The sequence below is a fragment of the Poecilia latipinna genome, unplaced genomic scaffold (assembly GCF_001443285.1).
Source record: "Poecilia latipinna isolate Pla-1442-1.1 unplaced genomic scaffold, P_latipinna-1.0 Scaffold397, whole genome shotgun sequence".
Classification (NCBI taxonomy): Eukaryota; Metazoa; Chordata; class Actinopteri; order Cyprinodontiformes; family Poeciliidae; genus Poecilia; species Poecilia latipinna.
This window is the reverse complement of record NW_015113013.1, coordinates 69,343-82,218: the sequence shown is the minus strand read 5'-3', so window position 1 is coordinate 82,218 and position 12,876 is coordinate 69,343. Positions and strand designations below refer to the sequence as shown.

Below are 12,876 nucleotides of genomic sequence, written 5' to 3'. Positions count from 1 at the left end.
ATGTGCAGATCTCATGTTCGCATCAGTCCGACTTGTCAGTTGCTGTTACTTCTTGCTAACATACTAACTAGCGCTCTGCCTCAACTAGCTAGCGCTAGGCTAATGTTAGCATTGGCTCAGTGGAACCCCTCAGTCTGCAGGGGAAACAGCAGGCTGATCGTCTGTCTGACTTTTATGTGATGAAGCTGTTGGCATGACGGTAGAAACAGGACAGTTAGCTAAAGCTAACGCTAACTAAAGAAAGAAAACTGAAACTCATGAAAAGTGAAACAAATAAAAGCTGGAATTAATGGGAAAACTATAACTGAAAATATTGTGCTTTTATCAAACTAAAACATTAAAACTATAAATAATATCCTTTGTTTTTCTGTTTTAGTTATTAGCATTTCAATTTGATGTGAAACAAACTGTTCAGATCAGCTAATGGAAAAAATACGGAGCTACAAACATCTAAAAACTGAGGCAGCTGGTTGATGAACAATAAATGAATATAGTTTCTGTTTAGTATTTATTACGTAAGCATAATCACTCTGACCTTTTGACAGAAGCATCTAAGAATGAACCAGAATATGAAAGAACTAAAACTAATGAAAACTAAACAATATTTAGCTAATGGCTAATGGTCCCAGAGGAATAAAGCTGAAGTGTAATGGACAAGAACCTCTCTGACCCGGTTGGGTTCTCTGGACCATTAGGAACCATCAGGAACCGTTACTCCTGTTTCCTGGAGGAGTCAGAACCTGCTGGTACTGCTGCCTGCGGGTTGCTGGTCCAAAGCCCAAGAGACTGAGCTGGCCCGGCTCATCTCAGCCAGACGCCCCCGGCCTCCAGGCTGCCCTGAGAGGAGGGCCAGAACCGGCCGGAGTGGAGCGTTTGATCAGGAGGAGGAAGAGGAGCAGCCAGGCAGCAGGCGGCAGGCTGCCAGCAGCAGGCGGGGGAGGGGTGGTGGTCGGCTGATTACAGGCTCAGATATAGGTCACACCGTGTGTGTGTGTGTGAGAGAGAGATAGCCTATCACTGTTTCCTGCTCTTCACGCTGATCGTTTGTTCTGGTCTGAATCTGATGGGATCATGGCTCCACTGCTGGTTCTATTTGGACCTGTTCTGGTTCTGCTGCTCAGATAAGAGCAGGGTGGGTCTGGTTCTGATACTCTGGGTCTGATTCTGGTTCTGGGTCCAGAGACCTCCCTCTGGGTCACCAGTCCTCCAGTTTTTGTCCAATCCAAACTTTTATCACTGAATCCATGAGAATAAAATTTCCTTCATGTTTACATTTAACTTTATGAATCAATTATTTTCCATTTCTACAGTTTTTGCTTCATTTCTAGATGTTAAAATCTGAATTTTCTTTAAATCTTTGTGGCAGAACTTCATGCTCTGATCTGTTGTTGTGGGTTTTCCATGTAAAATATGACGTTGCCATGGAAATCTGAGTTTAGGAAGTGATTCTGCCTCAGGGCCACACATCCACCGTTTCTTAGCTGCGGTCAGGGGCCACACATGGCCCCGGGCCGCATGTTGGACCACCCTGCATGTAGTGTCATCAGGAGGACGAATTGCAGACAGAGCAGCTGATGATGAAGAGCCACTCCTCTTCCTCCAGGTGTGTTACCTGTCAGACAGGTTGACCTGCAAACAGACAGCCTTTGTTCTGCAGAACAAGACGGTTCCGGAGGGGAACCCCAGCAGAACTCGTCTACCAGAATGGGTCAGAACCAGTAAGAACCCGACATCAGGAGGTTCTGGTTCTGTTTGTCCCTTTGAGCTGGGATGGTACAGGGGCGTGGCCTGTTGGTCGATGGGCGTGATCTCACGGTCAGAGGCGTGGTCTGTTGTCTAGGGGGCGTGGCTTGCTCTTGTTTACCCTGTCAGCTGTTTGTGAGACGTTCACGCATCAGCAGCAGATTCCTGTCGTTCTTTAAGCTGCTGACTGACCTCATCCAGGAGATTTTGATCAGTTTATCCAAACAGACTTTTTAAATATTATATAAAACTACCAAATCTATGAAAATAAATAATGAAAAGCAACTGAAGACAGACAGAAACTTTTCATCAAGATGCTAAAATTCTAAATATGTAACAAACATTTAAAAAAAAGGCTAAAATAAATATAAAAATATTTAATAAAGAAAAATATGAACATAAAGTTGTGGCTAGAAAAATACTGTTTTCATCAAAAATAAATATAAAAAGATTAAACAAAACTAAAAAAAGTAACATTTAAAAAATGTAAAAATGAAATCATAAACAGGTTCAATATTTTTAAAGGGACAAAATAAAAAAAAATAAAAAAATATATATATATATTATTTAAAGCAATTTAAATTCCAATAAAATAAATAACTAGAATAATTTTCTCATGATTATTCATTTAAGAAGTAATGAAGCCTTTTTGAATATCTTGTCCATGTTAAATCATTTTTATTTTATTAATTATTGATAATAATCTCTGCTGGCTGTCTGCTGATGTGCAGACAGGTTCAGGTTCTGACGTGTTCTGGATGATCTTCATACCATGAATATCTGCAGCCTGAGCAGCAGAACCGACCCGACCCAACCTGACCCCGTGGGTCTGATCTCATCTGAGGAGATCCCGCCTGCTGATGGCCACGCCCACCACTGACTCCTCCCATTGACTCCGCCCACCACATGCCCCGCCCATATCTCAACCCAGCAGACAGCTGACTGAGGCAGATTACAACAAGTCCCTCTGTTCGCCTTCCTATCAGAAACGTCTCTATGGAAACGGTCCTCGTACCGGTACCATTGGATCTCCCAGCAGCTGCTGGCTGGTTACTGGTTTCCTCCCAGTTGAAGCTGCTGGTCCATCACCTGGTGCAGCGGAGGAAAACAGGAAGCAGCTGGATCAACATCCTGCCTGGCATTACGTGACGCATCAGCTTTCCATACAGGCCGAACAATGCCCGCCTCTGTGAGGCTGCCAGCCAATCGGGACGCGACGCTCTGCATTCTTTCCATGTGGACGGAAGTTTGGACCCGAGAACCAGGTCAGGATCACCCTGACCACATTCTGTGGACAAACCTCTGGAAAAGTCCAAACAAAAATAAACTTTGTCCCAAAGTCCATGGCTGGTTTAAGCCGACTTAAACTATCAAAATGCAACAAAACGCTGAGTGTAAACTACTTTTCATGACTGGAGATGGAAATGGGTTGATGTGTGACCCGGTTCTGGTGTTTCATCCAAATAAAATACGTTTACCTCATCTAAGGATATTTTAGATGGGATTTGTTTTTACAGTGTAAGCGATTAGAATTACAATAAAAAGTGTTTTTTTTTTTTTTTTTTTTTAATAATTTGTAATTTTTTCCTGCTTTTATTGAATCATCTGAACAAATTCAGGATTTATTTAGGGAAAAAAATCATTTCATTTTGAACCTTTATTGTAAAATATATGTATATTTTTCCACAAAGTCAGTTTTTGTCTTGTAATTAATAAGAAAATATGAAAAAACATTTTAATGTAAGAAGAATCTTCAGATTTTTAATCTGTTAAATTACAGAATAAATTTTTAATTGTTGAATTAATCATTTAATTCTAACCAAACGTTTAGATTCCAGTTTTACAGTGAATGTTTAGATTTGAATAAAATTCTGATGTTTTCCTGGTGACCGGGCCTTCGCAGAATCAGAACCAACTTCAGGTCATGTTTTGGGTTTTGTGGTGCTGCAGTATGAATAATTGTGAGCCGTGATTCTGGATCGACCCGATCCGACCTGACTAACCGCTGCTTTCTCCTCAGACGCCTTCGTCAACAGCCAGGAGTGGACCCTCAGCCGGACCGTACCAGAACTCAAAGTGGTGAGTCCCGGTTCCGTGTCCGAGTCAGCCCGGTCCGGTCCGATCAGAACTAACCGCTTGGTTCTGTCTCCTCACAGGGCATTGTGGGTAATCTGGCCAGCGGGAAGTCGGCGCTGGTCCACCGGTACCTGACAGGAACCTATGTCCAGGAAGAGTCTCCTGAAGGTGAGGGGTTCTGGTGTCGGTCTGACCCGATTCCTCTGGGTTCTGATCAGAAATTAACCAAAATAATGAGCAGAACTGGGTCAGAGCGTCTCCTCTAACTGGAACCGACCAGAACATTCACAGACCCAGGTTCACTGCAGGAAGGTTATGCGGATCAGAACCTGACCAAACCGAACAGAATCAACTCTTATTCCATAATTTATCCTTATTTTTTTACAGATTTATTTCTATATTTTTATTAACATTAGTACATAAGTTGTTCTTTCTTCACTCCATGTTTGGGGCTTGGTACCGGCCCGTTCTGGTCCGGTTCTGGTCCGGTTCAGCAGCAGCTGGAGGCTCCAGCAGGAAGCACATTCCTCCGCTCTAAAAATACACGGGGCCGGGTTACCGTGGCAACGCAGCCGGACCACAGACCAGAACTATTCTGGTTCTGGTGCAGCGGCGGCCCGGTGGGTCGTCCTGCTCTGCGGTGCGTTCAGGGCCACTCAGACAGACCAGCGCTGCCGTTAGCGGAGGACAGAAACTTACCTGACCTCTGACCTTTAAACCAGGAGGAAGCAGATCCAGAACAGGAACCAGATGATTTAGCCTGCTGTCCTCTGTCTCTGTGACCTCTGCATGTCCTTCAGCCTCTGACCTTGCTCTGCTTTGTGTTTCCTCTCTTGCTGCTTTCTGGGACGGTCTGATAATCTAGCTGACGTGGATGCAGGTAAATTCTCGCTCTGGTAGTCCATCCATCTGCCCACCTGTTCATTTGTTCATCCATCCCTCTGTCCATCCATCCATTAGGCTGGTGTTGGTTCTAGCAGCAGCTCTTTGGCAGCAGCTCATATCTTGTCTTCTATTGACAAAACACAAGAAAGTTTCTCTAAACCTTCAGCTGACCAGCCAGAAAACTGTTTATTGATAACATTTTATATTTTACTCACTTTAAGGATTTTTCTTTTTATATTTTTGCTTAGAATTATTTATTTAAAATATTTTATTTATTTAGATTGTATATGTTCATTTATTTAATTATGTAACAAGTCGAGATTAAAAATGCGCAGGAAGGTCAGATTATTTTTATCAAGTAATAAAGTATAACCAGATAAGAAGTTAGACTTTCTCCTCTGTGTTTCAGATTTTTCCTCCAAATTCTGTTTTGACGGTAAATGTTTTTAAGAACCCAATCGGTTCTGCAGAACCTAAAGCCGACTCCAATCAGCTGCTGCTAGCCGACTGTTAGCCTAGCTAGCTGTTAGCTCCGCCTCTCTTTCGTACTTTGCCGTTTTCCAGCTCTTCGTCGTCTTCATCCTCAGTAGCTTGATGAAATCAAATCTCATTCTGACCCAGAAGAGAAAATTTTCCAGTTCAGGTCTGACTGGATGGCGGTTTGAGTCCAGTAAGATTTCGGGGCGGGTCAGACGGAACATCAGGTTCACTGGGTCAGGAAACGGCAGCATTTAATCCGGCTGAACAGCGCCCCTAGAGGCCAGAGGTTAAACTACTCCGAACTTTTTGATACAATTTCCTTTAGAAAATATTTGTCTAAATATCACCTTTTTCCAAACGGTCGTGGAACATTTTGTGGCTTTAGAGTTTGGTTTAGCACCAAGCTAACAGAGACCCTGCTGTTAAATAATGATCTTGTTCGCCAGGGGGCGCTAGTTTAAGCCCCTGTGACCTCAGCTGCTGAACCAATCAGCTGTGCTCCCCTCTCTGCCGCAGGAGGGCGCTTTAAGAAGGAGATCGTGGTGGACGGCCAGAGTCACCTGTTACTCATCAGGGATGAAGGAGGCCCCCCAGAGGCGCAGGTAGGTACTGCAGCTCATACCGGGAGAATAAATATGATTAATAAATCAGCTTTTAATTCAGTTTCAACTTAAAATTAATTAAATTTCTCATCTTGGTGGACTATTATACTCTGCAAGTTACTTGCAAAAAATATTTATCGAGAGACAGCTTTAAGATTTTAAAAAAGTATGAAAATAATAAAATATAATATTCCGTCAATGTATCCATATTAGGAATTATCTAACTATTGATTAATAAATTATTCTGATGATTAATTGTCTAAAAAAACCTGACATTCTGCAGATTTTATTTAAACTTTTTAAATATAATATTCAAAACATGTTAAAAGTTGTAAACAAATAATTAAATTCCTTTTAATCCATAAATCTATTAACAGATTTTATTTTCAAACTTTTCTGTTGATATTTTTATCAATTAACTGACTAATAACTGATATCAAAAGGTGCTAGTAGATTTTTATTGATTATGTTGTATTAAAAAACAGATTTACAGAAAGTTTTTCATATTTTATTTTTTTATTTTTTTTGCTTCATTTCTGCTCTGTCTGTGTTGTTGTTTCAGCTCCAGTTAATGATTACTGATTATTAACCCGGTTGGTTCCAATAATAAATTCATCATGATTAATCTGTACGGGTAGCTGGTTGATTATTTGTTTCTTATAAAGGTGTTTTTCTTCCATCGAGTTTTTCAGTTTTAATCAGCCTGTGGTCTGCTCTGACCTGTTTGTGTGTGTGTGCAGTTTGCTCTGTGGGTGGACGCCGTGGTGTTCGTCTTCAGCTTGGAGGATGAGATCAGCTTCCAGACGGTTTATCACTACTACAGCCGCCTGGCGTCCTATAGGAACACCGCCGACCTGCCGCTGGTGCTGGTGGGAACCCAAGGTGCTCACGCTCACGCACGCACACACACACACACACACACACACACACACACACAGAAACATCCTGATCCACTCACACTTCCTGTCTGATCCTCTGCTGCCCTCTGGTGGCGACAGGCAGCATTACATGTGAGCATCTTTCATTTCTGTCACACCACATCATGATGCAGCCTCTGCTGTGCTTTTCTCAGTGGTTCTGTTTGGAGGTTAAAGTTCACTTCTGGAGCTCTCTTGCTGTCTCACCTGCTTCAGATCAAACTGGGCCCTCAGCATAATACTGCCAGTCAGTTCTGATCCAACCAGAACCAGAGCAGGCTGAGAGTCCATCAGAAACAAAACTTTTATCTCTGTCAGCTCATTTTTCTGATTACTGAAAATCAGTAAATAAAAATCAATAAATAAAAATCAAACGTTCATAGTTTTTTATTTATTTTTTATTGATTTATTCATTTATTTATCTTATTTTATTTAGATATATTTAATCACTTATTTTTTATTTTTGTTTTGTTAATTTATTTAATCATTCATTTATTTTTATTTAAATGTTTTTAGTCATTTGTTTTTAATTTTATTTTAACTGATTTATCTAGTCATTCATTTGTGCTTATTTAAATTTTAGTCATTTTTTAATGTATTTATTAATTAATTTTTTTCTTTTTTATTTTATCTTTATTAATTTTATATTATCAACTATTTTAATTTATTTCTTATTAATTGTATTTAATCATTTATTTGTATTTATTATTATTGCATCGGTGTGTAAGCCTGTCCACCAGCAGAGGGCGCTAAAACTCCTCCTGACCGTCTCTCCCGGTCGTTTCCCTCCAGACGCCATCAGCTCGTCCAACCCGCGGGTGATCGACGACAGCCGCGCCAGGAAGCTTTCCAACGAGCTGAAACGCTGCACCTACTATGAGACGTGCGCCACCTACGGGCTGAACGTGGAGCGCGTCTTCCAGGACGGTAAGCCGCTCCTGCGGGAAGGTGACTTTCCTCCATCGGCTCTTAATCGCTCCGCAATTAGGAGCGAAATGGCGCCGCTCGGCTATTCAGCTCCGACCAGCCGCAATTAACTTTTATAATGAGGAGGGGGGGAGATGAAGGGCCGGACATTACGGCTGAAAGTGACCGCAGCCATCAGAGTCCTCACTGACCCGGCCGCCTGGTTCCGGTTCGGATCCGGTTTCACTAACAGAGCAACACAGTCATCCGCAGCAACTTTAAATGTCAAGTTTACTACTTTAAATCAGTCCATGAAGGCAACATTAACCGGCTGGTCCAGCGGTGTTCAACCTGCGACCCGTAATGATGAGCAGCGCTGCTGTTGCGCCGCTGGTCCAGCAGGGGGCAGCCTATCCACTCTGAGCGGCGCTGCAGAGCCGAGCCTCAGGAGAAAAGTCTGCAGACTAAACGCTGCCTGATTATCCTCTTAATTATTCCACTGGGTGAGTGTGTGTGTTTCTGTGTCAGTGAGTGTGTGTCTGTGTATGTGTGTGTGTGTATTTGCCTCCTTGTATTTGTCTCATCATTATCTCAGATTAATCAGTTTTCTAATCATCCAGCAGAACCAAGAGTTTAATGTTTCTGTGGACAGCAGCAGCCTGCAGCACTGTGTGTGTGTGTGTGTGTGTGTGTGTGTGTGTGTGTGTGTGTGTGTGTGTGTGTCCCCGCAGCAGTCTGCCTCTGTTTCCAGACGTCCAGTGAATTTTCTGCATCTATACAGCATTTCTAGGTTTTTGCAGTCATAATTTCTCGTGTATTAAAACGTTTAATCTAATTAATCAAACTTTATATCAATTAAATAATCAACATTTTAATTAAAAAACATTTTTACTGGTACGTTATTGAACAAACAGACGTATGATCTCAAACTGAGATATTTATTTTTATGTTGCTCAACCGTCGGATTGATCAAAGTGTTTTCATATCCAATCAGCTTCAGGATCATTTGAAAAAAACCTAGATTAATTGTGTTAAAATTTATGTAAATAATTAATCAAAATGAAGGTGTTAACGTCCCGCCTCCAATAATTTAATACAACTCATTATGTATAAAACTGTTGAAAAAATTAAACCTGGACATAATTAAAGTCTCCCAACAGGAATTAGGTTAGCGATGATGCCTAATGATGCAAATAAGATGGCTGATTGGGAAAGATAGCAGAAATTATTTTACACTGTAGTTACTCTTTCATTTCTCATCATGTCTGGTGATAATCTGATGTTATTTTTACTTTATTTTATCACATCGTTCTGTTTTGAATAGTTCAGGTCTGTTGGGATCGGCTGTGTAACATCAGGATAGTCTCTGTTATTCTGCTGAGATAATCATGAGCTGCATCATGCACATATGGATGAATCTTCATTGGCGCAAACTGAGGGTTTGATGAAATTATTGCCACAGAGAGAGGTGATTATAGAGCTTTATTACTAGGTACTAGATGTATTCTAGAGCATCAAAACACAAAGCTAACAGTTTGACCAGGTCAAGATCACAGACAGCGCTGCTCCATGATTGACTAGCAAGGCAGCCAGCAAACAAGCTAGCAAGCTAGTAAGATAAGAAGTACTGTAGCATCAAGGCATAAAGCTAGCAAGAAAGATAGAAGGTTAGTAAGCCAGCTAGCAAGTCATTACGGTAGGAAGCTAGTAAATTAGCTAGCAAGCTAACACGTTAGCAGTATGGAGGTTATTTGATATAAACCTATCTGTGTCGTTGTAAAGAGATGCTGCTCGGTGAAGTTTGCAAACATTTAGCATGAGGACGTATCGTGTAGTCCTGGTTTATCTGTCATGTCTATATCTATATTAGATGTGTTGCAGTGGTTCTGATGGTGCTGCTGTTCCTCCAGTTTCTTTCTGTTTCTGCTTTCTGCAGATCAGACGTGGACTCCAGGTCATTTTTCCAGCTGGTTTTATGTTTTGGTGATGAAACGACGAGTCGGATTGATTTTGTTTCTGTGTCAGTCATGAGCTGCTGCAGGACGCTGTGGTTCTGGTTCTGATTGGTTTCCATTGATATTAATGATTAATGGAGGATTCATGCAGAGACAGATCCGTCCTGAACCGCCTGATTTAAACTGCATTTAGTAAATGTGAGTCGATGGGGAATGAAATCACAATTTATGAGCGCGTATCGATGCTGTTTACATATTTCTGTGACCTTCAGTGATCGATCAGCCGGCTGAGGGGGCGGGGCTTCAGACCCAGCTAGATAATGATGGCAGGAAGCAGAGCTGCTGATTCTGTTACCTGAACAGGCTACACCTGCACACCACCAGGTCCAGAGTCCTGGTTACCACGGAAACCTTAATGAGAGCTGAATTATGTAACTGAGAGGCTGTTTAACGTAAAGATTAAAATTGAGCAGGTAGAACCGACGGCTGCTCGGGGTTTTACTGTCAGACCCCAAATAAAGTCTGTAACCTGTCCTGTTAGCATCTGTCCTCAGAGTGTCTCAGTCTGTCCTCAGTGTCTCTCTGTGTGTCTCTGTCTCTGTGTGTCTGCTTTCCTGTAATGTGAAGTGAAGCCGGTCGGTTCGGTGGGGGGAGGAGCGGAGCGTGACCTCCGTGTGAGGGACTCAGGGGGTGACAGCGACGTGCGTTCTCGTCCATCAGCGCACTAATTTAATTAGCTTAATTACACTGACATGAACCCCTTCTCTCTCTCTCTCACTGTCACACACATAAACTGTGTGTGTGTGTGAGAGAGAGGTTCTCTTCTTTATAATCCGTGTCGGAGTGCAGACTCTGGACGCTTCGTTAGCGCTCATTAATGAGCTATAATGACCACACATGCATAAATAAGGCTCAGAAATCACCAGGAGATCGAATCCAGTGTGTCAATACACACACACACACACACACACACACACACAACTGACAATACGTATACAGCCTGTATATTAGTCATATGGATGTAGAGACTTGGGGTGGATATGAGCCAGCTAACTAGCAAGACAGTGAGATAATAAGGTGTAGGGCTAACCATCTAGTAAGCAAACAGACAAGGTAACAAGCTAGTTAGCAAGCTAGCAATAACGGTAAAAAGCTAGTTAGTAAGCACACAAGCTAGTAAGGTAGCAAGCAAAATAACAAGTTTGCAACATATCAAGCTAGTAAACAAGGTAGCAAGCTAGCAAACAGACAAGCTAGCAAGCAAAAGGTAGCTAGCAAATAAGGTAGCGAGCTAGTAAGCAAGCTAACAAGAAAATAGGTTAGATTCCTTGTTTGCAAGCTAGTAAGTAAGATAGCAAACTTGCAACATTTCAAGCTAGTAAACAAAACTAACAAGGTAGCAAGCTAGTAGCCAAACGAGCTAGCAAGCAAGCTAGCACATGGCATGAACATGAAACAGTAAGAAACCCTAAACTAGAACGTACATAGTTTAATGTTTTTATTGCGTCTTTTTTAATTAATCTCCTTTTCTTTTCCAAATGTGGATCCATTTTTAAAAGCTGTCAGCCGTTTTCCTCCCACCCAGATGTTTGGGACCCGACCAACTCATCCTGGTCAGTTTGATTCCTGAACTGTGAAATAAATCAGATCTGCTGAAGCAGCTCCTCAGTGTGAAGTGAGAAGAGTGAGACGCCGCAGTGTCCGCCTCACCCCTCTTCCTCACCTCTCCGCCCCGCTGCGCCTCACCCGCCATAAATCTGATCAGAGGGGAGACGTGTCCATTAGAAGGAATGGCAGCTTCTCACCGCAGAGCTGAGATTGATGGATAGAGTTAAATTGTATTAACCATGTAGTTTAAATATTTAGCACAACCTTATCATAACTGTTAAAGCCCCTCAGAGTAAAATACAGCCTGCCAGCAGCGGTGGCCGAGCAGCAGGAGCGGCGTCTGATCCGCCGCCGCCGCGCTCGCCCTGATCGCTCGCCTCCTTTCATCGCCTGTTTTTGTTCTGAACAGCCTCTCTGCGCCGCAGCGGCCGCTTTAAAGACCGCCGAGGTCGCTCTCTCTTCTCGCTGCCCTTGGCTCGGCCCGAGTCACCTGGAGGTAAATGTTTACGAGCGGCTCCTCGTTAACGAAGCCCAGGGCTTTAACGAGCCCAATTAAAACAATGGCTTCATCTGGGGGAGAACGAAGCCGGCCAGAGTTTATTGGAACGGAGATAATGGAGTCTCTAAAGTCTGAACTCTCTGCTGCCTCAGAATCACAGCCAGGGTTCAACCGCAGAAAATTAACGCTTCTTAGGGCCTGAAACGTCTGAACCTCCAGAGACGTTACAAAGACGGCCTTCTGCCGCCTGAACAACATCTCAGGATCACAGAGACTCAGCCATGTTTTAGTCACATTGATTCCTGCAGCTGATCCAGAAAGCTGCTGCTGAAGTTCTGACTAAAACCAGGAAGAGAAGAGTCTTTAAGTACTGATGGTAGTTTAGAAATCACTGACTGGATTAAAGATCGCTATCTCTGCCTGGTGTTACCCTTAGCAGTTTGTTTCTGGTTGGTTGGTTGATTGGTTCATTGATTAGTTGACTGATTGATTGGATCCAGACCTGTATCATCTCCTGGTCTTTAACCCTGCCGTTGTGTTGCCGTTGTCCTTCAGTTGCCCAGAAGGTCGTTGCCGTCAGGAAGAAGCAGCAGCTCTCCATCGGACCCTGCAAGTCACTCCCCAACTCTCCAAGTCACACGTCCGTCTGCGCTGCTCAGGTCTCAGCCGTCCACGTCAGCCAGGTCCGCTCCGCTCGACTTCCTTTCTGTGTCTTTATCCTGTTTCACATGGTGAGCATTGACCCAGCCTCTCGGTGCTCTGGTACTGGTTGCAGACAAGTAACGGCGGCGGCAGTCTGAGTGACTACTCTTCGTCGGTTCCGTCCACGCCGAGCACCAGCCAGAAGGAGCTTCGCATCGACGCACCACAGGCCGCCAACACTCCCACACCTGTCAGGAAGCAGTCCAAACGCCGCTCCAACCTCTTCACCGTGAGTCTCTGATCTCAGCATCAGGTCAGACAGAATCGCAGGAGCAGGTCGGGTTCTGTCAGTGGTTCTGGACCGGTACCAGAGGATCCGACATGGCGGGTTTATTTTAAAACTGTTCAGATTTCATAAAACGCTCCAGGAAGTAACGGACAGTGGTGGCTATACGTCCGCTAATCTGCTAATAGCACAGCTACGTTTACAGAATCCTGGATAAATTAGAGCTTTAGCATTAGCGATAGCCAAATATCATGTTGGCATAGCAGGTAGAATTAGC

At 43.1% G+C, this 12,876-nt stretch overlaps 1 protein-coding gene and 1 long non-coding RNA gene across 8 annotated transcripts in view; one reads left to right on the top strand and one right to left on the bottom strand.

Annotated features, from left to right (window-relative positions):
- The window catches only part of agap1 (ArfGAP with GTPase domain, ankyrin repeat and PH domain 1), a 57,287-nt gene that overhangs the window by 11,996 nt on the left and 32,415 nt on the right, over positions 1-12,876 (top strand). For 4 of the 6 annotated variants that reach the window (XM_015037168.1, XM_015037166.1, XM_015037165.1 and 1 more), the window contains exons 2-9: positions 3,764-3,822; positions 3,900-3,987; positions 4,685-4,699; positions 5,701-5,786; positions 6,527-6,668; positions 7,496-7,630; positions 12,227-12,354; positions 12,447-12,602. In XM_015037168.1, coding sequence (XP_014892654.1) covers positions 3,764-3,822; positions 3,900-3,987; positions 4,685-4,699; positions 5,701-5,786; positions 6,527-6,668; positions 7,496-7,630; positions 12,227-12,354; positions 12,447-12,602 — 809 coding nt within the window. The remainder of the gene's footprint in view (positions 1-3,763; positions 3,823-3,899; positions 3,988-4,684; positions 4,700-5,700; positions 5,787-6,526; positions 6,669-7,495; positions 7,631-12,226; positions 12,355-12,446; positions 12,603-12,876) is intronic. The other 2 variants (XM_015037169.1, XM_015037167.1) reach the window with 1 other exon arrangement.
- On the bottom strand, positions 4,196-5,694 carry LOC106950369 (uncharacterized). 2 transcript variants are annotated; one of them, XR_001425605.1, is made up of 2 exons: positions 4,920-5,694; positions 4,196-4,831 (listed from the first exon to the last, which is right to left on the bottom strand). It is a non-coding gene; the product is annotated as an uncharacterized LOC106950369 (long non-coding RNA). The 2 variants fall into 2 exon arrangements; XR_001425606.1 differs by having other exon boundaries at positions 5,532-5,694.